The sequence below is a fragment of the Aotus nancymaae genome, unplaced genomic scaffold, assembly GCF_030222135.1.
Source record: "Aotus nancymaae isolate 86718 unplaced genomic scaffold, 86718_ANA_hifiasm-v0.15.2.pri h1tg000033l, whole genome shotgun sequence".
In the NCBI taxonomy this organism is placed as follows: domain Eukaryota; kingdom Metazoa; phylum Chordata; class Mammalia; order Primates; family Aotidae; genus Aotus; species Aotus nancymaae.
In genome coordinates this window covers 43,615,267-43,639,938 of record NW_026988447.1, presented here as the reverse complement: position 1 = coordinate 43,639,938, position 24,672 = coordinate 43,615,267, and the positions used below count along the sequence as shown (strand labels likewise).

Sequence of the window (24,672 nt, the reverse complement as noted above, 5' to 3'; positions counted from 1 at the left end):
AAGGATATAAAGAAATCCTTTATGTTTTCTGCAGAAACATTTTGCTGCTTTTATCTACTGTTAAAAATTCTTATTTTAATAAGGTAAACAAAAAATAGTGCTTTTAATATTTTTATTCATATATTTCATTGTGTTAAATTTCTCTATGTGCTCCATAACAGTTATTAGTGATAAATGGTGTTCTTAACCAAATATATACAAATTGAGTATCCTCAAGTTTAATTATTTTATGCATCTAAACCTACCTTCCCTCATCTCCATGCTTTCTCTGTTTCATTTTATGTAGCATTTTAGGTTGTTCCTTATTATTTGGAAGTAGTTCATCTTTATAGTTTTTGATCTTGCCTTTGGATTCTAGTTTTCAGAATTTGGACATTTGGTTCACAATGAGCTGATGTATAAACCATTAGAAAGATAGTACTCCATTTTCTTGTGAACCTGATTTTGTAAAATGAACTGCAGCCAGAGCCTCAGGACTGTAACTCCAAACCCCTTAGCAAGCTCCAATCCAGGTTAAACTTAGAGTTTGTTGACTATCAAATTGAGTGTATACCAAATATCATTAGTTACATAAATGTTTCTTATTTAATCCCATTTTAAAATGTATCAGTTTTCTTAATTATATGAATAATCAAAAGACTGTCTCTTTCACTAATTACATACTTAAAATTTACTACTATATTTTCACCTGGCACCTTTTCAGATGAGCCTAAAACATCAGAATGTGACAGTCAGTTGAGTTTCATAGGATGAGCTCATTAGCAGTACATTTCTGGTGCAAAGGTTTGAGTGGAATAGTTTAATTGACTATAATTATATTTAATTCTTCATATGCCCTTAGGATAATTAGAAGAAATTCATTTTTGCATTCTTTAAATACAGTACTGCATTTTATATTTTATTTTTTACAGACTCAAAGATTGAGGGTTTCTATGATGCTTTATTAAATAAAGGATTGCTTTTTTGTAATAAATAGTATAACCTGTGGAAATTCTATTAATTTCATATTGGTCCTTGGCAGGGCTTTTAAATTTGGTTTCTTTTGATTTGCTTCTTGTTGTCTAGACAGAAAAGTGTCTTCTATCATTCCCAAGATCCCAGTCTTTCTTGCCAACTTCTCTTGTGCATTTTTATAGTTTTAAGTAATAGCAATTGAACAGGAAAGCACATTTGGGAAAGTAGATTACTTTTTACCAGGAAATAGTGCCAAAATCAAGATTATAGTTTTAACCTCCTTAAATATTTCAGAAGTTTAACTCTTTCATTTCATTTTTCTTTTTATACCTTAATTTTCTTGGGCTTTTTTATAAGGAGGAAAATGGGAGAAATAACAAGTTACTGGAATGATCATCAGTGTCTGTCCTCAGCTCTGATCCTGATTAACTTTGGTGAAATCAAATAGTCTTTCTCTCAGACTCTAAATCAAAAAATTTAATTTGCAATTTCTGATGGTTATCTTGTTTTGTATTTAGAAATAATGTTGAAGTTGTGATAGAGGCATATGCTATGCTTCTTTGTACAATTGATCAGTACTCTGTAAATACTTGATGAGTATTTGCTACAGGTACATATTTTCATAGAGTAAAGGAGATAATTCACATAAAGACTAGTACCCACTAGTAAGGTTAAAATGTGGTTCTTTTGTGGTACCACACTTCATCACTTTACTGTATCAGATATGAAGTAATTGTATACTCATTTGATCTCACCCTTTAGTTCATTGGTCCATTACTTCATAGTGTGATCTTTCTAAAATACTGATACAGCTTAAAGTCTATCATCAGCATAACTGCCTATTTAACTGCCGGTTGATCATCTCTAGGATGAAATCTGTGCTCTTTAGTTTAGCCTCCTTCTCCACTTGCATCTCACATTATGCTCTAGTCTTGGTGAACCACTTCATATTTTTGCACATGCTGTCCTCCCATCTGCCTGGAAAATTATTTTATGACCTCTCAGTTCCCAAAGATCCTGTAATGTGTACACCTCATCCCCTCCATACACATGGACTCCAAATACACATATATGCCTTGAGAACATAATTATGTCTTGTATACCTTTGTATCCCTAGTGCTTGGCAAATAATAACAGCTAAATGAATGTTAGTTGAATGGCTGAGAGGATATTTTATGAAGCAGTTTATAGTAGTCTATTTTTCAGAAATAGTTTTTCCATAGGTATTAGTCAAGATTCTCAAGGGAAACAAAACTGATGGACGGATGGATGAATGAATGGTTGGATGGGTGGGTGGGTGGATGGATGAATGGATAGGTAGGTAAATAGGCAGATAGACAGATTGGTGTATCGATGGATGGATGGACGGACGGACGGACCGATGGGGGTAGATTTATTACAGGAATTGGCTCATACAATTATGGAGGCTGGGAAGTCCCTCATAGGCTGCCTGTAAGCTGGAGACATAGGGAAGCCTGGAGAAGGTAGTGTAACAGTCCAAGTCCCAAGGTCTCATAACTGGGGAAGCCAGTGACTTAATTCTCAGTCTGAAGCTGAAGGCCTGAGAATCCAGGGGACTGCTGGTATAAATCCCAGAGTCAAAAGGCTGGAGCACCTACAGTCCCAATATTCAAGGGCAGGTAAAGAAGGGTATCCTAGCTCCAGGGAAAAAAAGCAAATTTGCCTTTTTACTGCCTTTTTATTCTGTCTGGGCTCTTAGCTGATTGGTTGGTGCCTGCCTATATTGAGGGCTGATCTTCCCAACTCAGTTCATCAATTCACACCATTCTCCTTTGGAAGCATCCTGACTGAATCAAGGGATATCTAATAGCTAGTAAAGCATCCAAAAATAATGCTTTACTAGCTATTAGATATCCTTTGATACAGTCAAGCTGACACCTAATTTTAGCATTACGCCATATGTTTTTGTTGTGTAACAGCTTTATTTAGATGTAATTCACATACCAAACAGTTTACTCATTTAAAGGATACAATTCCATGGTCTTTAGTTTATCCATAGACTCAAGTAAGTATCTCCACAGTCATTTTTTTTTTTTAAAGACAGAGTCTCACTCTGTCACCCAGGCTGGAGTGCAGTGGCACAATCTCAGCTGACTGCAACCTGCGCCTCCCGGGTTCAAGCGATTCCCAGAGTCCAAAGGCTGGAGAACCTACAGTCCCAATATCCAAAGGCAGGTAAAGAAGGGTATCCTAGCTCCAGGAAAAAAACTCAGCTTCCCAAGTAGCTAGAACTACAGGTGCATGCCACCATACCCAGCTAATTTTCATATTTTTAGTAGGGACGGGGTTTCACCATCTTGGCCAGGCTGGTCTTGAACTCCTGACCTTATGATCCACCCACTTCAACCTCCCAAAGAGCTAGGATTACAGGCGTAAGCCACTGCACCTGGCCTTCCACAGTCAATTTTTAAAGCTTATCACCATCCTAAAAAGAGACCCTCTACCCTTTACTCATTACCTCCCAACCTGCCCATCTCATTAGACAATCACTTTGATTTGCCTATTCTGCACATTTCGTATAAATGGCATCATAAAATATGTGGCTTTTTGTGAATGGATTATTTTACTTAGCATGAGGTTTTCCAGGTTCATTCCTGTTGTAGCATGTATCAGTATTTAATTTTTTTTAATTGCCAGATTGTATTCCATTGTGCTGCTGTAGCCCATTGGATTTATCAGTTCATCAGTTGAGGGACAATTGGTTTTTTTCTGCTTTTTGGCTATCATGATAATCCTGCTGTGAACATTCAGGTACAAGTTTTTGTTTGAATACTTTTAATTATTTTAGGTATATATCTGGAAGTGGAATTGCTGGGTTACATGGTAACTTTATGTTTGACCTTTTGAGGAACTTCCAGATATTTTCCAAAGTGACTGCACCATTTTACATTCTTACCAGTAGTATATGGAGAGTTCATATTTTCCATTTCTTTGCTAACACTTGTTGTTCTCTCTCTTTTTGATTATAGCTATCCTAGTGGGTGTGAAGTATTATCTCATTGTGGTTTTGACTTTAATTTCCCAAATGACTAATGATGTTGAGCATCTTTTCATTTGCTTATTGACCATTTGTATTGTGTCTCCTTTAGGGAAATGTCTAGTCAGATCCTTTGTCATTTTTAACTAGGTGATTTCTCTTTGTATTATTGAGTTATGAGAGTTCTTTATGTAGTCTAGATACAAGTCCTTTATCAGATATGTGATTGGCACATAGATTCTTCCATTTAGTTGATTGTCTCTTTCACTTTCTTGATAGGGCCCTTTGAAGCACAAAAGTTTTCAAAAATTTTTGATTAAGTCCAATATCTTTTTGTTGTTGTTGAATGTACGTTTGGTGTCACATTTGAAAAACTGTTGTCAAATCCAAGGGCAGATTTACTCTGTATTTTCTTCTAAGAGTTTTATAATTTTAATGCTTACATTTAGATGTTTGATTCATTTTTATCCCCCTAGATAGAGTTAACCCTATTTTTGTTTGTAACCATAGTCTTACAGAAACTTTATAATTTGAAATTTTAAGAACCATATGTGGGGGAAAATTTGTTTATTTTTACTGTGGTAAAATATATGTAACATACACTGTGCCATTTTTAAGTGTACAGTGTGGCATTGTTAAGGGCATTCGCATTGTTGTGCGACCATCACTGGATCCATCTCCAGAACTTTTTCTTCTTTTCAAACTGAAACTCCATACTCATTAAACAACTCCTGATCCCTGTTCATCATTAAGTATGATGCTAAAATGGGAAAAGTAAGGTAGATTGATTAAAATTAATCTGAAAACTAGCAGATGTTTGAGAATTCCATCATAGGCCTGAAAGAAATTTAAGGATAAGTTTAAAGGCTTGGTATAATGTTTTCTCTAATGTCCTAGGTTGAATGTAGATGGAGAGTGGGTGGAGGTATGAGTTCTGGAGAACTCTTAAGTTGTTTATAATTTTATTACCTATCTGTCTGTGCATCTGTCTTCATTGGGGATCCCCAAGGCCACTCTCAGGCTTGATGATTCACTAGAAGGACTCACTGGACTCAGAAGCTATTGGGAGGAGGCACTATGCCTGACCCTTTGTGAGATTGTGAACCATATGCTCATGGTTGTGATTTTTTAACAGTGAAAGGATACAGATAAAAATAAACAAAGGGAAAAGGTGCATGGGTAATGTCCAGAAGAAACCAGGTACAAGCTTCTAGATGTCCTTTTCCAGTGGAGTCACATGGGAACACACTTAATTTTCCCAGCAACTATGTGTGACAACAGGTGTGGAGTTACTACCAAACAGAGAAGTTCACTTGAGCCTTAGTGTCCAGAATTTTGCTGGAGGTTAGTCACATTGGTATACTACAGTGCTGGCATGACTGACCTCAACTACCCAGATTCTAGTACTTCCCAGAGCAAAAATAAGCATTTACTATAAATCACACTGTCAGTATAATCTTATCTGGTCAAACTGGTACAGCATGGCCCAAGATATATTCATACTGGAATATCGTGCCTGATGCATGTTTTTGTATGCACCAGTACATACATCTCTAGTTTACTCACTCCATACTTTATTTGGATCTCATTAGTTTTTCTGTAATGTCCTTTGTTTCAGAATCCCTTGTAGATTTTCACATTACATATGGTCATCATGTCTCTAGGTTTCTCTGGGCTATGACAATTTCTTTTCTTATTTTTGATGGCCTTGACAACTTTAAGGTATCCTGGTCAGGTCTTTTGTAGAATGCCTCTCAATTAGAGTTTGGTTGATGTTTTTCTTATGGTTTGACTGGGATTGTGGGTTTTTGGAGGAAAACCAGACATGAAGTTCCATTCTCATCATAGTCTAACTAATGTATAAAATTAATTTTGAAATTTTAATGATCTAATTTAAAAATCTCCCAGCCCCTCAGAAATACTTAATCAGATTTTAGGCCAATATGCTGCTTACATGTAGAATTTGTTCTCAGTGGCATTTCTTATATGATAACTCTCAATTAATATGCAGGCTTCTTTGCAGTGGTATCAAGATCTCTGTACACAACTTCATATCTTCCTAGAGACAACAGGGAAAGGAAGCCAGAAGGGAGAACAGTAATTGGTCAAGTCACAGATTGGGGAAGCTAAAATGGGTCTCTTTTACTACATTAGAGTCAGGAGTAAAACTCCAGTCTAGTCCTTCAGCATGACTCTTCTATTATTCTCATATGCCTCTTTTCCTTCAACAAACCAAATTAAAATTTAATATTAGGGGCGTCAAATGGTACAAACTCATTCATTCTCTTTAATTGCCTAACTCCCACTCATTCTTCATATAGTTGCTTAAATGTCAGCTCTTCTAGGAAGCTATGCTTAGCTTAAGAGGACCCTTAAGGCCTGTCATGGGCTCTTGTAGTATCCCATATAATTTTTTGTCTAGTCCTTAAAGTAAATAATTATTAGTGTATTTTTAAATGTATTTTTTCCTTCCAGACTGTAAGCTCCACAATGTAGAGACCATGTCAGTTTTGTTCATTTTATATTCTTAGAGCCAGGCCAAGCACTCAAAACAGCCATGCAGTAACATGAATATATCTGAGTCAATGAGCGAATACATAAATAATTGAGAAAATGAATGGATATTAAATACTAAAACCTTTACCAACTTTACTTATAGCAGCCTGACTCTTTTGTTAGCCATAAATGCACACTTGTAACACAGGCCCCGCACTTACCCAAAGTTATAAAAGATGGCACAATTAGGTAATTTCTACCCTAAGAGAGTTAATTTTTGCTCAGTGATCTAACCACATAGGCTTGCTTACTTCTTTGAGACTTGCTTGACCTATCTCATTGAACTCACTCTGTGCCTGAGATACATGTCCAATTTCTCAAGCCAAGTTCTTCTTCCAGAATTTTCTTGTGACATGCTTTGGGCCAAGTTCCCTAGTTGGTTCTATACCAGTAAACTCGTACCCCCAGCCATTACAGGCAGCACATTCAACATTCAGGGACAAACTTTGATGGTAAGTTAAAATCTTTGTTCTTTTCTAAATATGGCCCATTAAGACTGTGTTTTAAGGATTGTTTTCTAATATATTCTTTACTCCTTATCAGAGGTTTGTCCTCCTACCTTTGCCTTTAAACCAAAGGGTCAGTAACAGTCCTCTTGACCCAATATCTTTACTCTCTGGCCAGCATTGATTATTCCTGCCCATAGGGGAGCTTGCTTTCTGATCTATACCTCAGGACACAGAATCTGAACTGCTTTTGAAGTTTGCTTATATGAGTTTGCTGAGCTTTCTGATCCAGAGGGATCTTTCTCTCTTTGTCTCCCATTTAACAAACATTTGGAGCATCCCTTCAGCCAGTCTGGGCAGAGGAGGGTTTTTCTTTCTATGTATGTAAGAATTTTATTATCAGCTAACCATCAAAGGAGATCAGAGAAAATGGTTTGAATTCATGACCCAACTATTTGGACAGATCAGGGCTAGGAAATGTAATGCAAGGTATATATGTATAGACTTTGCACACTTTTACATGTTGGTAACCTTTTTCACCTGACCACTTCTATGGGTTTAATACTAACTCTCCAACTTTTTTCTTTATTTTTGTTTTTTACTTTAAGTTCTGGGAGACATGTGCAGAATGTGCAGGTTCTCAGCAAACTAACACAGGAACAGAAAATAAAACACCACATGTTCTCACTCATAAGTGGAAGTTGAACAATGAGAACACATGGACACAGGGAGGGGAACATCACACACCGGGGCCTGTTGGGGGGGTGGGGGGCTAGGGGAGGGAGGGCATTAGGACAAATACCTAATGCACGTGGGGCTTAAAACCTAGATGACGGATTGGTAGGTGCAGCAAATCTCCAATTTTTTTCTATATTGCCCAAATTAACCTCCTACCAGCTTCTTCCTCTGCCACTTTTATCCCCTCTGTTGTTTCATTTGTAAGATAATACAAGAGAAATATGTGTCTGCCTATTAATTTGTTGCTTTACCAAACACCAAACATATGTAATATAGAAGGTACTATGTTACGAAGGTCCTAGTGATATGCACATACACAATAAATAGTCCTTTCATTTGGTTATTAATTACTTATGCCTCAAATTTTCAAGAAAAGTAATCAAAACTCATTTAAACAATTTTACTATTAAAAGTGATTTCTTCTAATTTTGGGGCATTTGGTTATGTAGTACTCCATATGATTGACTTAAAATTCACTTAAGAAACTTGTTAAACATATGCCTAGCTCCTGGGCTTGGGGGTCAATCAGTAGAATTCCCATCTGTCTTTTTCATATTCCTTTATCTTTCCCAGTTCTGCTATGCCATGGTAAGACTTGCAGGAGTTACTAGTTTTCTTAAATATTCAAAGCATTTGCTGATGATTGTAGGGAAAAAGGAATTTGGTAAATTAGAAAAAGCAAAATATTTTAATGAGGTATGAAGAATTTTGTAGGTGAGTTTTATGCCATTTTCATGATCTGAGTCTTAGTTTTTGTTACTTTTTTTAAGTTTCCATTTTTTATGAGGTTTTTTTTTCTTGTTCATCTGACAAAAGTAGGTAGTTTTTTAAAACCTCATTTGGTAAATGGTTAACCATTTTTAAGGTGAATTAAGACATATATTTTTGTAATCTAAGGGAAGTTATTTGGATAATTTTATTATATTTATAAGGTTTGACTTCATGCATAGCCAGATCTGAGGACAATGCATAGTAAACTTATTAAAGTGTGATTGTAATGTAATGATATTTTAGAAATTGAGCTAGATTTTGATAATAACCATTAAACTGATTATTGAAATCTCTACAGTTTGAAAAAAAAATTATCTTTAAGTTGTTAATATTTTTCATGTTTTTTCAGATGTCCGTATTTTTAAAACTTGAATAATTCCCATCTTAATGTCTTTGCTTATTAAATATGAGGTATAGGAACATCTGGCTCTCTGAGCTTTTATATGTTTAGTGAAGTTCTCAATGTTATTTACTAAAGAGCAACAAATCCCCTAAGGTTAGATGCAATTAGTGGCCCAGTTTTGGTGTATAGTTTCTTATTCTTTCTAATCTAGTTTTTTAGCTTCCTGTACTCTCACCTGTGAAATTGTTAGATGTTTTTAACCTAAGCTTACTTATGGAAAATGGAAATAAAACAGAAAGAAGGAAAGCCTGAGAGAAAAGAGAAGCAAAGACCTCTTTGAATACTTAGCCCCTCCCACTCACCCTGTGCATAGCACTTCTCCACATTTTCACTTGCCTCCACAATCTGTCTGCTTTTCATTGCTTTTTAGAGTCCTTGAGTGATATTTGTATTTTGTCTGACATTTTTCTTTTTAATCAACAGAAGAGAGCCTATGGTTGCCTTATGGCACTATAGTGAAACTGGAACTTTGACTTCTTTTTTTTTTTTTTTTTAATATTCATAGAATGTGACTTTACAGCATGGGAATTTTTTTTTCTTCACTATATAAAGCTAATGGCTTTTACTCATTTTCATTTAGTTCTAAGAACTGCTTCCTAATCTTGCTTTATCTCTATTAGAAGCATTTGGAAATTTATAATTCTTCTTTAGCTTGGTGGTTGGTTTTCCCAACTTTTTCTTTCTTGCAATATGTAAAATCTTTAGTAATTTGGTACATTTATGATTTCTAAACAAAACATGTATCTTTTGAACATTTTAATTGTTGAAAAGTTAACGTATGACCCCACAGAGAATTTGGAACAGGTGCCAACCCACTTGCCACTGCCTGACTTCTTGTCCTTACATTGGGAGTTGCTGGCATGAAAAAACAAAATGAAAAGTACTCTTTGTCATGGCATTTTCTCTAAAAGAACACTTTCAAAAGAATTTTTGTCCCTGGCAGTATAAAACTTGGCACTCAGCAAGCAAGAGGATCTTGATTCACAGATGTATAAAAACATTGTCAGTCCCCCTGGAGCTATGGAATTCTCTCTTAGTAATTTGTCTGATGTCTGTAGCTCAGTTCTTAATTTTTATTTTGCCTTCCTTGGAATTTGTCCATAAAAGTATTTTTTTTTTCTATTTATTTTTAACCTGATCAAGTTCCTTGGTTTCTATGGGTGTACAGTTTGAATATTTGTTGTTGTTGTTTTATTTTGTTTTTGGGTGTTTGGCTAGGAAGAACTAACTATAGGATGTTTGTCAAGGACATGTTCCTTGGGAAATTTATCTCACTTCTCTGTGCTTGTTTGACAGGTGTTCCTGCACTTCTAACTTTAATTCAAAAAGTTATAAAGCCATATGTGAGCAGCTGTTCACTGTTTTCATTAGGGCAAAATAAGATCGGATGCATATGTTATCAAGAATGATTTAGGTTAGATTGTAAAAATAATTTAGACTAGATTTTGGGAATAAGTTTATGGTAGTTATATTCTAAGTTACTAAAAGGAGAGTTCTAGAATAAAAAAAAATTTAAAGCATAAAGTAGTATTTGTTGAAAGATGAAAGGTGTTGAAAGATGAAATACTGTCTGAATGTAGGATAGTGAAACAGCTAGTTTTTTAATTCCTCTTCTAGTTCAGGGATTTTATGATTTCATGATAGTGTTTATCCTTCTCTACAGACTTAACTTTTCCCATGACTTCCTATGCTTTAGGACTCTTGTGTGAAATAATAAGCTTTTTTTTTTTTGAGATGGAGTATCACTCTGTTGCCCAGACTGGAGTGCAGTGGCACGTTCTCAGCTCACTGCAAACCTCCACCTTTCAGATTCAAGGGATTCTCCTGCCTCAGCCTCCTGAGTAGCTAGGATTACAGGCATGTGCCATCACACCCGGCTAAATTTTTTCTGTATTTTTAGTTGGGGTTTTGCCATGCTGGCCAGACTTTTTAAGCTGATTCACATTTATTTTGAATTACTATCTTAGCCATAGAAAGAGTAATCATTTATTTGGCTTTTAGGTACTAAAATCAAAATGCAAAATTGGTTTGCGTTTAGTTAGGTGATGAGTCCAAAAAAAAAAAAAAGTGAAGATTATTAAATATCGCTCATGAAGTTAAAAATGTAATGGCTTATCTTTTTCAGTAGTCCTCCAAAATATGTTTATAATAATCTCTCAAATATTTGAATAAAATATCTAGTATTTATTAAATATTTACCACATGCTGGGTACAGTTAATTTAATGTATACTTCCTGTTTAATTATCACAGTTCTCCTCAGACCTTAGACTTTACTATCCTCATATTACAGAAGAGGAAAAAGTTTAGAGAGTTGAAGTAAATTAACCAAAGTCACATAGTAAGTAGTGGGTCTGAGATTTGAACCCAAGACCATTTTTTTTAACCAAGTTCTAAATTTTATAAGATATTTAATATATCAAAAAAGTATGAAGCTAAAAAGAATTAGAATGTAAAATTATGAATATGTTAGGATCTCAGTTAAAGCATACACACACATGCATGCATGTGTGTTTGCATTTGGAAAGGCTAGAAGGTCGTACACCAAAATAGTAACAATGGTTACTTTTAGCTATGGGGATAGAGATAATTCTTACATCCTCTTTTATAATTTCTTGTAGGCTGTGCTTCTTATATCTGGTGTTCTCATAATCAGCAAGATGGGAATTGCTGCTATTTTTATATTCTAAAAACTTGACATCTTACACATATGCAATTTCAAATCTGTCTTTGCTGTCTTATTTGAGAATTGTAAAGCTATTTTTTAGTAGTTTTTGTAAAGTTAAATATTTTATATATTTAGGCAGAGATGATCTCTTTTAGGATGCTTTTCTTATTTCTCTTTCCAGATTAAAGATTTTTTGGATATTATCGCACTCATCTTTGTGCCCCTACAGTCTCTAGGACAAATCCAGCACATAGAAGACATTTCTGAAAATTGACTGAATTTATTTCACTTGTAACTTTTACCCACACTACAATAGTTGGAAAGAATAAACGAATTACAGTTGTAATAAAGGAAACTTAGGTTAAGAAAAATCCCTAGATTTGTCAATCAGTGATTTCTGTAACTTTGTCACCTAGTTCTACTAGATGAATGGGTGGTTCCCTGACAACATTGGGACCCATCAAGGCTTTTGTTTTGTTTTGTTTTGGCTGAACCTCTTAACTCCCCATCTGCATCATGCTTTTCTTTTTTTCTTGACCACAGCTTCTAGGATCTTAGTCTGCTTTCTTGTCCTCATGCTTTTATATACACAGACACACACACACACGTATGTATGTCATGTGATAAAAGTAATGCACTTTCACTGTAGAAAATTTTCATAATACCAAAAATTATTAATAATATAGGAATTGCTTATATTCCTACCACTTTAAAATAACCATTTTTAATATTTTGGTATAATCCCTTTTAGTATTTCAAAAATGTGTATGTGTGTTTGTTTGTGTGTGTGTGTGTGTGTGTGTGTGTGTGTGTTGTCTTTTTTTTTTTGAGACGGCGTTTCACTGTTGGCATCCAGGCTGGAGTTCAGTGTTGGCGTGGCGCGATCTTGGCTCACTGCAATGTTCGACTCCCAGATTCCAGTGATTCTCCTGCCTCAGCTCCTGAGTAGCTGGGATTACAGGCACCCGCCACCACGCCTGGCTAATTTTTGTATTTTTCACCATGTTGGCCAAACTCCTGACCTGTGTGTTTGTGTTTTAATTGGCATTATAATGCATAATAAGCTTTATATTCTTCTTTTTTTATTACATAAATTTTCAGAAAATATAAAATATCTTCTAAAATCTGTTTAATTTCTATATGATTGTCCATTCTTTGGGTATCCTATAATTCATTTAATAGTTGTTTGACGTTTAGCATTGAGGTTGTTTCTAGGTTCTTTCCTGTCATACAGAGTGTTGTGTCATGAATCTTTGAAGAAAAAATCTTTTTGTATTTCCTGAAATGTTTTGGGAGGATAGTCTAGGAAGTACGTAAAAGTGTATGAACTTCTAAAATATGTTGCCAAGTACATTTAATAAACGTTTTGATTTTTTTTTTCTTCTACCAGTGTGTGACAATGTTGTCTCTTTGTGTATCACTGGCCTTGAGAAGTTCATATTTTACTCTTTGCTAATTTTATAAGCTGAAAGCAACTTTTTGCTATTTTAATTTGGGTGTTTTGGCTTTAATTAGTAGAGTTGAGCTTTTTTCCCCCAGCAGTTTGATTTTGCATTTTTTTTATCCATTCCCTCTTATATTCCATACTTGTAACAGTACCTTTCCCAAGCTAGTTATTTAAACTTTTTTTTAAAAAAGTAACTTTAATGATTTTTTAAATGGACTCTTTTCTCTTTGAGCTCTTTTTTTAAACCTTCTTTTCCCTTTCTTTGAAAGCTTTTTATTCTTACCTATGAGGAAGATAACAAGGTGTATCTAATTACATGACAAACAATCTTCACCAAGAAGCCAGAATCTTAGATTTATAGTTCACTGTTGCCATCTGAGACATAAGTAGAACTTCAGTTACTCTGTTTTACTTTCCATTGAGTGTACTTAATGCTCTTCTTAACCTCCTCTACTCCTTCTTTAATGATAGCCCTTCTGCCAACACATGGATCTTCATAGACTATAAGCATCATTTGATTGATGTTTTTCATTTACATTTTGGAGAACTTCCATAATAGGTAAAAGCTCTTTTAGTGTGTGTCTCACAGAGAGATTATCACACTAGGAAATGTTCCTTGTTGGGCATTTTCTTATATTTCTTCCTGTCTTCAAAATAATTCAGATCATTTAATATATTTTAATCTTTGCTATTAAATGCCAGTAGCACAAAGTCTTGATATAGACAACCATCTTAAACAATCCAGGAGAGGGGAATAATAATGAAATGTCTACAGAATATGTATTTATTCTGGTAACTCTGCATTGGAGATTCCTAAATTGAGAGAGTGAACTTCCTCCACCAGTTAGTAATGAAATGCAGAAGTGAAGGTGAGTATCTTATACCTATAATATTTAGTTCTAACTCTTTCTTTACCACTGTCTCTAGGAGAGTTGGCATGTAGAAATATCTTAAGACTTGCACATTTTAATAAATTATTTGCCTTTTCCACACAGACCTTGATAGTCATATAAATTCAGTTTTACATGTGGAAAGTATTGGGTCATTGGGAAAGATTGAGGGCTTATGTAGCTCTCATTTGTGCCCCCAAGGAGCAGTTCTCTTCAACTACAAGTGCATTACATTTAGACTAGATAAGAAACATTGGGAAAGATAGTGAAATTGTTTCATGTGAAACTGTTAAACTTATAGACCAAGTTCTAAATCTTCTGAGGTAGTTTGAAATTTGATACTATCTCTCTTGCTCAGAGGTGTCCAATCTTTGGGCTTCTCTTGTCCACTTTGGAACAATTATTGTCTTTGGCCACACATAAAATATACTAACATGAGCACTGAGCAAGATGGCAGCCCCTGAGCCAATAGGGTATGATTTCTGTTTGATTACCTACCACCAGCTACCCAATAATGTACAGCCTTCTTGCTTCTGGTCGACTTGAACAGATGCCGAGTCACCATAGATCTAATTACTCTCATTTGCCAGAGCTTTGGCTTCAGTACTGGGGCCTTTACCTGGAGTGGGGACTCCTGTCCCCACTGTGAGTGCACACCTGGTGAGAGACAACGACTGCCTCAGAGTTCAATTAGAAGAGAGAGGAGTTGTTGAGAATTCTGTGGTTATCGGTAATGGTGACAGCTCATTTATCACTTAGAAAAGCAAAGAAACAGGCATATAAGTTACAGGAGGATGAAGAAACTGAACTAGATTACAAATATTAAAAGAAGCATTAGAAGAGGAAAGAGAACAATAACGACAATGAGAAAGTCTTGGATCTGGAACCAAAAGCTGTCACAGATCAGACTGTCAGGGAAAAAAAGAAGAGAGAAAAAAACAAAGCAACCTGTGACACAGTGGGTGATGATAACGAAGAGACCAAAAGAAAATCACCAAAGAAAAAGAAGAAATATGAATATATTTTTAAAAAAAGGCCAGGAATCCCAAGTCTCCTAAAGTACAGGCAGTAAAAGACTGGGCCAATCAGAGATGTAGTTCTCCAAAAGGCTCTGCTAAAAACAGCTTTGTTAAAGCCAAAAGGAAAGGTGGTATAAGCATTTGGTCAAAGGAGAGTCCTAGTTCCTCCTTGGAGTCTGAGTCTTACCATGAATCAATAGTGATGGTCCCAGCAAAGTCACTTTAGAGGCCAGAAATTCCTCAGAGAAATTACCAACTGAGTTATCAAAAGAAGGACCCTCTACCAAAAATACAACTGCAGACAGACTGGCTACAAAACCTGACTTTAGCCTTACCCCCAGCAAAGGGAAGACCTCTGGAACATTATCTTCTAGTTCAGATTCTGATTCAGAGTCAGATGACCAATGCTTGATGTCATTGAGCTCCCCGGAGTGTGCTGTGGGTTTCTTAAAGACAGGAGGCCTTTTTGTAGGAAGAGTTTGTCCAGGCCTAGGGCTGTCATCACAGACTGCAGGTGCTGCTGGATGGAAGCGTTCTGGCTCAAAAGGTGGTAGAAAGGCTCCTGGTCCTTTTCCCAATGTGTCTGTCCCCACTAGTTTAGGAAGAGGAGAAAACCTTTTTTCTTGGAAGGGAGCTAAGGGACTGAGCATGTGGGGGAGAGGTCAAGGATGAGGGCATCCTGTCTCTTGTGTTGTAAATACAAGCACTGACAACCAGAGGCAACAGCAATTAAATGAAGTGGTAAAAGATTTCTCTACTGTTACCCAGAATCCGGTAGAGATGCACAAGAAGGACTATGGTCTGTTACCACTGTTTGCAGCTGCCCCAAATGTTGGAGAAAAGATTGCATTTAAGCTTTTGGAACTAACATCCAGTTACTTTCCTGATTTCTCTGACTACAAGGAAGCAAAAATATTAAGCCACAATCCAGAGACCCAGCAAGTAGATATAGAAATTCTTTCATCCTTACCTGCCTTGAGAGAACCTGGGAAATTTGATTTGGTATCACAATGAAAACGGAACTAAGGTAGTGGAATACTCTGTGATGCAGGAGAGCAAGATCACTGTATTTTGGAGAGAGCTGATTGATCCAAGACTGATTATTGAATCTCCAAGTAACACATTAAGTACAGAACCTGTCTGAGTATGACCTCTCCACCTTATAGTTTATGAATGTCTTGTTTGTGAAAGTGACTATAACCTGAACTTTTTATTACAAGAGGATTTGAAACTTGCAGGGATTTTTTTATCTTCATTTTACTGTTTAGGAAACAATCTACCTCATCATTTAAAATGACATGGGTGTTGGTTTTGTAGACCTTTGTTTTTTTTTGTCAGCTTTAATTTCAGTTAACAAAATGTAAAATATGACATTCCCTGCAGACGTTGTTGTATACCAATATGTATGGTTTCTTCTCTTTTTAAAATGTTTTTGACTATGAAGTAGCAGTCGTCAGTAGTTTATAATACCAAGAATGTGCTGCATATCTTGTCTCAGTAAGTTTTAAGTAACATTTAAAAATACTAAAGCATGTTACTTGATCTAATTTTTTAGCATTTGAGTTCCATTAAATGGAGCGTCTTGTAAATTTCAAGTGTTTTATACTTGCACTTGTTAAGAGTTAAAAGGTAGTTGGATTTGTCGCAGACAATGAGTTAAGGAATCCTTTCATGTTTTTCCCAGCTTTATTTTGTTTTATTTTATTTTTGAAATGGAGTCTTGCACTGTCACCCAGGCCAAAGTGCAGTGGCATGATCTCGGCTCACTGCAATCTCCGCCTCGTGAGTTCAAGCAATTCTTCTGTCTCAGCCTCCCAAGTAGCTGGGACTACAGGTGTGCGCCACCACACCCAGCTAATTTTTTTAAATTTTTAGCAGAGACGGGGTTTCACTATGTTGGCCAGGATGGTCTCGATCTCCTGACCTCGTGATCCGTCTACCTTGGCCTCCCAAGGTGCTGGGATTACAGGTGTGAGCCACTGCGCCCAGACCCAAATTTAAAATTAAGGATTCTCAAGGCCCTTTGTAGAGCAGTAAAAATAAGACAATAACAATAAGAAGTGTGTGTGTGTGTGTGTTTGTGTGTGTGTGTGTATCTGTATCTGTCTGTCTGGAGGAGAATTGGTGTTCCACTTGGGGAATTAGCTGTGAGCTTCAGACTAGGAAGTGTGTCATCTTGCCGAGCACCTGGCTGAGTGTGCTAGAGTGAGAATCTTGAAAAGAAACTTCCTTTTCTGTTATTTGCTACAAAGCTAAAATGGCCAAATATATGCTGTGAAAATTGGTTTCTTTTAACAAAATATCATATCCCTCCTTCAGCTGTACACATTTTTAAATTATGTTGAACTAAAAAAAATACACTAACTTGAACAATAGCTGATGAGCTAAAAAATGCAAGAAAAATCTCAATGTTTTAACAAACTTTATGAATTTGTGTTGGGCTGCAGGTTGGACAAGCTTGGTCTAGCTTAAGTTTTATGGATTACTTGTACAATACAATTGAGTTGATTTCTATAGTATTTTGAAGAGTGTGAAACTGGTTTTTTAAGTTTGTACTGTACTTATGTTATAAAGCAATATGAGTAATGTACTTTATATGTGAGACCTTACGTGCTCTAAGAAATACTTTTATTAAGAAGGAGTTATGCTTATGATGGAGTATTCGTTACAGCATGGGGTCTGTACGTACTTGCAAAGAAATTAAGGATAGAGAATGCATCACTCAGTCCCCAGATAATCTTTCCATTCATATGGATTAATTCGTCATCACATAGTCCATATTTGTCTACTGCAAATCCCATTGCTACCTTATGTATTATGTTCCTTAGTTCCCAAACATGTTCCCTTCTTTCTATTCATGTAACTTCTAATTACTTATTTTTCCAAGTCTGAATCCTGAATATTACCTTGATTCCGTTTTCTTTTTCACCACCCCTCTCCAAATGTAGTTTTAACTTTTTCCTGTTTCTTATTCTACTCTCAGACCATATTGCCTTCTAAATTAAAAAACCTTCAAAGACTTCCAAGTATGTACAAAGAGTTATCTTGAATTCTTTTCATCTGGTCTTCAGGGCGCTATGCCATATGACTTCAACTTTTCTTTATTTCCTTCCCTCCAATATTTTTTCTCTTATCCTTTTTATGCTTCTTACCCTCTGAGCCTTCTGTCATTTTTTTGGCCTGTACCTAGCCATTTCCCTGTTCTTGCATTTCCAGATCTCATCTATCCTTTTATTTTTGAGATGCAGTCTCGCACTGTCGCCCAGGCTATAGCGCAGTGGCCCAATCTCGGCTCACTGCAATCTCCGCCTCATGAGTTCAAGCAATTCTCCTGCCTCAGCCTCAGGGTTGACTTTCAGGTTTATCTTCCAGCTAGAAGTAATCTTTTCTTCTTGGGAACTCCCAAAGGCCTTTTTTGTTTGTTGTTGTACTTAGTATTCTTTCTGTTGTACTGTGGTTGTTCATGATTACTGGTAGTTAAAGTTGTTAAGTTCTTCAATGTGTGGATTCCTGTCTCATTCTTCTATTTCTTGTGTATGTTTTCTGGTATGCATATATTCTTAAGACATGTTATGTAAAGAGCTGCCTTGTTCTGGGGGTATTTCTTAATTGAGAAAAATAAAATCTTGGAGATATTTTATTTATATGCCAAAGATAAAAGTGATTGTGTTCCATAAATATCTACAAAAATATACTTGGAAGTAGTTTTGCTAAAAAAGAAGTGTAAGAAATTAGATATATAGATGAGACCTTGGATGACTGACTCAAACCACTTTCAGACAGATGAAACCTAACTTCTGAATCTTTCCAGAAGGTTACACTTAACGGTATGTTCAGTTGTTTAAATGGTTATTTGTACAAGACTTACAAACAGAATTTTTTTTAGTATTTTTACAATATTCAGTTAACATTTTATGTACTCCTAATTTACTTCTGGATATTCTTGGAATTTTTAAAAGGATTTTCCTGATTCTTAAATGGTTCTATTCTTTTTTGCACGTCTTTTGTTAATGGTATGTTTTAATTTTTTAGTTCTCTGTTTGTCCTGGCAAAACTTACATTTGGAAAATGTCCTATTTTTCAGGTATCCTGGTCAGATATAGGAGGACTGGAAAATATCAAACTGAAGTTGAAACAGGCTGTGGAATGGCCCTTAAAACATCCAGAGTCTTTCATTCGAATGGGTATTCAGCCACCTAAAGGAGTTCTTCTGTATGGGCCACCTGGGTGTTCTAAAACAATGATAGCAAAGGCTTTGGCCAATGAGAGTGGACTGAATTTTCTAGCTATAAAGGTAGGATGTTAAATTTTTTAATGGCTACTCTTTCTCTTGGCCTCCGCTGACTCCCATCCTCTGACTTCTGTCTTTAGGAGAACGAATAAAGGCATCTTAAGGAGCAGTGATACTTTTTTAAAATTTGTTGTTGATGGCAATATAATATAGGGAGATGAGAGATAAGAAATAAATTAGTGCATGTAATCAGCAAATCATGGTGGACCTTCTGAAGACTGCTTTATTTAGTTGCTTGATCCTGATATTTCTTATATCCATGTGTAAAAGAAAACAATCTTTTTTTTTTGTTTCTACATTTTTAATTATAGACTTTTGCTTAATCAGGACTTAAAAGATAAATATGATAGTGAATTCAATATTTATATACATAGAATTTTCAAATGAATAATAAGACACTTGTTATGGTACACTAAATTCTTTAAAAATACTTTTCCAGTCAGAAAGTATATGTGCATTGTTTTTATTCTGAACCACACACACACATTTTATTTGTTCATTGCTCTGCCCCCATTAACTGGGATAATCTTTCTTGATATGTAGTTGTACATTTACTTTAGGACCAGATATTTTATGTAGCATTATGATATATCCAGGTACTTAAATCCACAAAATCTTAAATCCATTTCTGTGGACTAGATCACAAGAGTATGTACCTAAATAGATTAACTATCACTTCATTTCAGAAAAGGTACATTTCAGAAAAGGTACATCGTCTATTTTGGTATTATCAGGGAATTTTTTTGCATAACAGTGCATTTTCTATCTTAGAACATTGAAATCATTGGTAGTTTGCAAGCATAAAACTTACTTCAGAGTTATTTGTCAACTTTTGGCCTTAAGATTTATATGGAATGATACTTAGGTGTGATTAAGCTGTTTGTTCTTTAAGAGTCAGTATCCTTAACATACTTTCTATTATCTTCTAGAAGATATTGGAGTGTAAAGATGGGGAAGGAGACCATTTACAGCATGATCACAGCTACCTTTTTAAAGGTTATGGTTTATTTGTTATTGTTTTTGAGACATGATCTCACTCTATGGCTCAGGCTGAAGTGTAGTGGCATGATTATAGCTCACTGTAACCACAAATTCTTGGGCTCAAGTTATCCTCCTGCCTCAGCCTCCTGAGCAGCTAGGATTATAGGTGGTGTGTGCCATCACACCAGCTAACTTTTTAACATTTTTGTAGAGATGGGGTCTCACTTTGTTGCCCAGGCTAGTCTCAAACTCCTGGCCTCAAGCAGCCCTCCCACCTTAGCATTCCAAAGTGCTGGGATTGTATGAGTGAGCTACTGTACACAGCCAAGGTTGCAGTTTTAAGGGTTGAGGTAATGAGTGATTTTGAAATTTTCTAGGACATCTTGATTTCTCCTTGGTCCTTTCCTTTTATCTTGTCATAATGAGGATGGCTGTTTACTGGCATTTTCTAGTCTTTTTACTGTCATCTCCATTTTTCTGGTTTTACTTTGTATATTCTACAGTTGTATATTCATAGTATTAGAAATTTTCTTATTTACTGGAAGTCTAAAACTTATTTGAGAATGTGTGAGCCAAGTTCTCATCAAATAAGTTTTAGACTTGACTCTCAAGAGCACACTTAGATTCTTACAAACTAATATCTTACTTTTTTTGTGATCCATGGTAACGATTCAGATACTACTGCTCTCTGGACTATCCTAGAATTACTTAGAAATATATTTATTATCTTTTTTGAACATAACCATTTCATAACCTTAGACAATTTCACTTTTAGTCTTTTATTCACTATGAGGAAATTGTAAATGATTCTTTAAAAGGTTTAAATTGTGCACTCACTGTTCATATAAAATAACCAGGCAGACATTCATTTATTTAAGCTTTTTCATTAGCTTTTACGTCAGAGACAGAAAAGCTACATGATCTTAACAAATTATCTTGATTAATTGAGTTCGTAACTCAGAAATTATGTGTTCTAGTTACTAATTTTTATTTAGTGTGGATTTTTATTCACTTTAGAATTTAGTGTAGTTCAACAATATTATTCAGTTTTTGAATCTGTGTGGAGGAGATACTTAATGAATGATGAGTTTTTAATTTTCAGATTGAATATCCCTTATCAAAATGTTTTGGAGCTGAAGTGTTTAGATTTCGACTTTTTTTGCATTTTGAAATATTTGCATTATACTTCCCAGTTGAGCATCCCTAGTCTGAAAATTTGAAGTCTAAAATGGTGAAGTGAGTGTTTTCTTTGAATCAAAACATTTTGAATTTTGGAGCATTTTGGATTGTTAGATTTAGGGATACTCAGCATGTGCTATTATTTCAACTTTCCTATATGTTTAAATTTTTTAAAATACAAAGTTGGGAACATGAAAGTGATTTGCCTTCTGCTAGCATTTTCATTGGTCCTTTTATTTTCGTCTATTCAATGTTTGTGTGGAAAGTTTTAAAGTGGCAGTACTGTACAGCTTATGTATGAGGAAATGAAGCCAAATAAGTTGGGAATTCATATTCTATTCTCTTTTTATTGAGACAGAGTCTTGCTCTGTCACCCATGCTGGAGTGCAGTGGCAAGATCTTGGCTCACTGCAATCCGCATCTCCCGGGTTCAAGTGATTCTCATGCCTCAGCCTCCCAAGTAGTTGGGATTAGAGGCACGCACCACCATACCTGACTAATTTTTTGTATTTTTAGTAGAGACAGAGTTTCACCATGTTGCCCAGGCTGGTCTCGAACTTCTGAACTCAGGCAGTTGCCTGCCTTGCTTTCCTAAAGTGCTAGGATTACAGGCATGAGTCACCGTGCCAGCCCTGTTCTCTTTAATTTTAACTCCCTGTGCAAAAAAAAAGTTGGCAACATTTGTTCAACCTACATGTTTAGTTTCAACCTATATGTTTGTTTCTTACAGGATATAAATGTTACAATTTAGTTCGAGATTTTGAAAGACCAAGTCTTACACATTTTGAAAGTGATCAGAAAAAAAGTAGACATATATTAGAATTCTCTAGCCAGTTAGGAAACCCAGGTGTTTTAGATATTTTGAAAGGAAAAATTCCTTATCGCTTTTCACAATGGTAATTACTTTTAATCTTCAAGATATTTTGATAGGTTTAAATTTCTTTCTCTAAGTTTATGAAAGAATCTTTTAGCTTCCCTTATGCATCTTTTCTCAACCCTGTGCATATATATGTGTTTTTGTGTAGATTACGACATTTGACATATTGCGTAAGTTTAGTTTGTTATCTGGGTCAATTACGTAAATAGTTTCCAGTTGAAATTTCCTCTCTGCTTCTGTCTTGCTTTTGTCTGGAGTACTAGAATAGATTAATTGCCTTGGGATAGCTGCATTGCTTTACCATATGAAGAACTGTCACTGATTCTGGTAGAAGGGTGGTTAGGCCTCTGACAGGGATTTGCAGCAAATCCTTTATTAATTATTAATTATAATGGTGAATACAGGAATGTAATGAGCTTAGTATATCATTGACTTTTTGGGAAATTTGCTTCTCTATACTTGTCTCAGAGAGGAATTGTATAAAATAGATTTCTCTTCCAGAAAAACCTGTGGTTTATTCAAAGTAGTGCACAATTCAAATTAAATTAGGTGGTCTCCAATTTAAGATGGATTTACTTAACAAGTTTTTAACTTTACGATGGTGTGAAAGTGATATGCACTCTGTGGAAATCATACTTTGAACTTTAATCTTTTACTGAGCTAGTGATATGCAGTACAGTATTCCCTTGCGATGCTTGGGCAGTGACAGTGAGCCACAGCTCCCGGTCAGCCACGTGATCATGAGCATACACAGCCAACACTCTACAGTGTACTGTGATGTCAGATGATTTTGATCAGCCGTAGGCCAGTGTAAGCATTCTGAGCATGTTTAAGGTGAGCTAAGCTAAAATATGATGTTCAATAGGTTAGGTGTATTAAATGCTTTTCGACTTAGTATATTTTCAATTTATGATGAGTTTATCAGGACATAACCCCATTGTAAATTGAGGAGCATCTGTAATTACTGTTTGTTATTTAACTAGATATATTAATATTCTCTTATCAAAGGTACAAGATAATCTGAAATTTAAAAATTCCAAGTTCATCTTAGGCTTCTGTTTTTAAATTTTGTAGACTATTCTGCAAATCATAAAGCTTTTGTACACATATTGCATGGAAAACTGCATAGCTACCTCTTTTAATTACAGAATGCTTTAAGATTACAAATAGGGATGATGATTTTAAGAAGGTCAAGTGACTTTTCCATGGTCTAAGTGGTGGTGGTGGCACTGAAATTTAGTCTCAGAACTTTCTGACTCAAGAGTCTGAGCTCTTAACCACTCTATTACATGCTCTTCCATTTTCCTTTTTGTTTTTTTTTAAAAATAAAACTAGTGTCCAGTGGCTTTTTTCATTAATTACACAAAGTTACCAGGGAAGTTAGTTTAAGTAGTTTCTGTAGGGTAGCTTCAGAGAAGTGGAAAGATGTTTCTGGGAACTGGTTTGAAAAACAATTTTGTTTCTCTAGGGCAAACAAAACAGAAAAATAACATGGCTTTGGTCTAGACGTGTAAGTTGGTTAATAGAAAAGGGCAATCATGGCCAAAGATACAGGAAACTGTTGAATGAAATAGAAGTGCCTGGAAAAAGACTGATGGTGGGATAATATGGAGCTTAAAATTTACTTACATAATTTGTGCCCTTGATACTGAGTACGTCACAATGAAAAGAACACTAAGCTGGGATTCACATAGCTTGGATTTACTTCTTAACCTTAGCACTTTTTAGCTTTGCAACCCCCCCTTAACCAAGTTCTGTAAGTCTCATTTTTTTTCATCTAGAAAAGTATGATTACATTTGTACATTTATAAGCTTTGGAGAGCATTAAATTTAAAAAGGAAAATGAAAAAGTTTTAGGGGGCATAACACTCCATCCTTGAGTATGGGCTTCTTTCCGAAGAATTTAATATGGAAAGAGGGGAGGGGAAAGAGCTACCATACAATGGTGAAACCTGACAAGCCATACCACAGCCAGGTGATCAAGGTTAACATCTTCAGTAATAAGTCATGTTGACAAAACAGTTGACGCTTTGAACAACATGGGTTTGAACTTAGTGGATCCACTTGTACACACACTTTTTTTTTCAATACGTTGGCCCTCCTTATTGATAGGTTCCACAACCAAACACAGTTTGAAAACACAGTATTCCTGGTATGTGGAAACTCTCAAATAAAGAGTACTAACTGTGTTTCCTCGGGTTCCCCAGGCTATGGGACTTGAGTATGTTTGCATTTTGGTATCCACAGTGGTCCTGGAACCAGTTCCCGGGGATACTGAGGAATGACTATATATTCACTTGGATGTCGTGGCGAGGATAGCACTTTACTTCTGTTTTCCTCCTGAGGGCTCATAACCCCTCTCCAACCATGAGAAAAACTTTAGGCAAACCCAAGTTAAAAGACATGCTGTAAAATCACTGACTAGTACTCCTGAAAACTCTCAAGGTTATCAAAAA

At 35.6% G+C, this 24,672-nt stretch overlaps 1 protein-coding gene and 1 pseudogene across 3 annotated transcripts in view; both read left to right on the top strand.

The window, feature by feature from the left end:
- Positions 1-24,672, top strand: part of AFG2A (AFG2 AAA ATPase homolog A) — a 338,616-nt gene that overhangs the window by 77,220 nt on the left and 236,724 nt on the right. For all 3 annotated transcript variants that reach the window (XR_010345335.1, XM_012473004.2, XM_064383733.1), the window contains exon 11: positions 18,973-19,182. Coding sequence is in view for 2 of the 3 variants with exons in the window: in XM_012473004.2 (XP_012328427.2) it covers positions 18,973-19,182 (210 nt within the window). In the remaining variant the exon portion in view is untranslated. The remainder of the gene's footprint in view (positions 1-18,972; positions 19,183-24,672) is intronic.
- On the top strand, positions 14,355-16,150 carry LOC105731276 (coilin-like; annotated as a pseudogene).